Source organism: Peromyscus leucopus, chromosome 12 (assembly GCF_004664715.2).
Source record: "Peromyscus leucopus breed LL Stock chromosome 12, UCI_PerLeu_2.1, whole genome shotgun sequence".
Lineage (NCBI taxonomy): Eukaryota > Metazoa > Chordata > Mammalia > Rodentia > Cricetidae > Peromyscus > Peromyscus leucopus.
This window is the reverse complement of record NC_051073.1, coordinates 9,539,439-9,540,555: the sequence shown is the minus strand read 5'-3', so window position 1 is coordinate 9,540,555 and position 1,117 is coordinate 9,539,439. Positions and strand designations below refer to the sequence as shown.

At 38.9% G+C, this 1,117-nt stretch overlaps 1 protein-coding gene across 1 annotated transcript; it reads right to left on the bottom strand.

Annotated features, from left to right (window-relative positions):
- Window positions 1-332: 332 nt before the first annotated feature.
- On the bottom strand, window positions 333-855 carry LOC114698387 (keratin-associated protein 20-2-like). Its single transcript, XM_028877042.2, has one exon. The coding sequence runs from the start codon at window positions 802-804 to the stop codon at window positions 625-627; it is 180 nt and encodes a 59-aa protein (XP_028732875.1). The 5' UTR covers window positions 805-855; the 3' UTR covers window positions 333-624.
- Window positions 856-1,117: the final 262 nt, after the last annotated feature.

The following is a 1,117-nucleotide window of genomic DNA, read 5'->3' as shown; positions in this document are numbered from 1 at the left end:
ACTAAATTTTAAAAAGTGGCGGAGATGATACTTCAACCTCAGTTTTACTTAATGGTAAAATCAAATTTATTTACTTATAAATAAAAACCAATTTTATATCATTTAATAAAAAAGAAAGGCTATGAGAACAACCCAAATGTGTATCAATAGATGAATGTTTAAAAGAAATGTCTCCCTTTGCTTCTCCTGCTCCTGCATTCTTGATCTCTTCCTTTGGCCTCTCCTATTTCTCTGTCATTCATCCACAAACAACTACACAAATGTGTCAAAGTAGACGCAAACACACAAGCATATGTCTGAAAATGATGGAGACTTTTAAATACACAAAAATATTCTCAATTAAATAGTTTATTGAAAAGCATGTATTTTTACACACAAGTTGAGAGTCCAACTGGCTCACATTTTATGAGGCGTTTTGTAGACAATGAAGAACTCTACAAGCTGTCATCTAGTCCAACTGAGGGTAAGAAGTAATACAGGAGTGTTGTATTTAATTTGGTTTACTCAGACAGCTTAGTATAATGGGAAATTTGAAGTTAGGAATTTCTGATGTGAGGAAACTTGTAGAAAATTCCAGTAAGACTGCAGATTACAGCCAATAGGCTGGACAGCTGTAGAAAATCATCAATAGAAGCCATAAGACCAGTATCTCCTACAGCAGAGTGGGCGGCAGCAGCCATAACCACCATAGCCACTGTAGCTACCATAGCCACCATAGCCACAGCCATAGCCACAGCCGTAGCCATAGCCTAGGCCACCATAGCCATAGCCCAGGCCTCCATAGTATCCGCCATAGTAACACATGGTGTCAGTAAGTGGGAATGAATTACTGGTGTTCAGTTGAAGACAACAGTAAGTTCCTTGAGTCTGGATGTCACCATTCAGCAGCAGCCTTTTATACACCTGGGTTGTTGTTGGCAAAACCACAGGCATTGCAGCATCACATGTCTCCTCTGTGCTTCAGAAAACATCATGAATTATGATTTATTAGTACACAAAGCTGCGTAACTGACATAATTATGTCCCTACATCAGGATGCCATGGCCAAATTGTACGTCCTGATTCAGTTGTCAGAACTCTGAGCCATTCTTTGTTTTGTTGAGTGAATACATGGTAT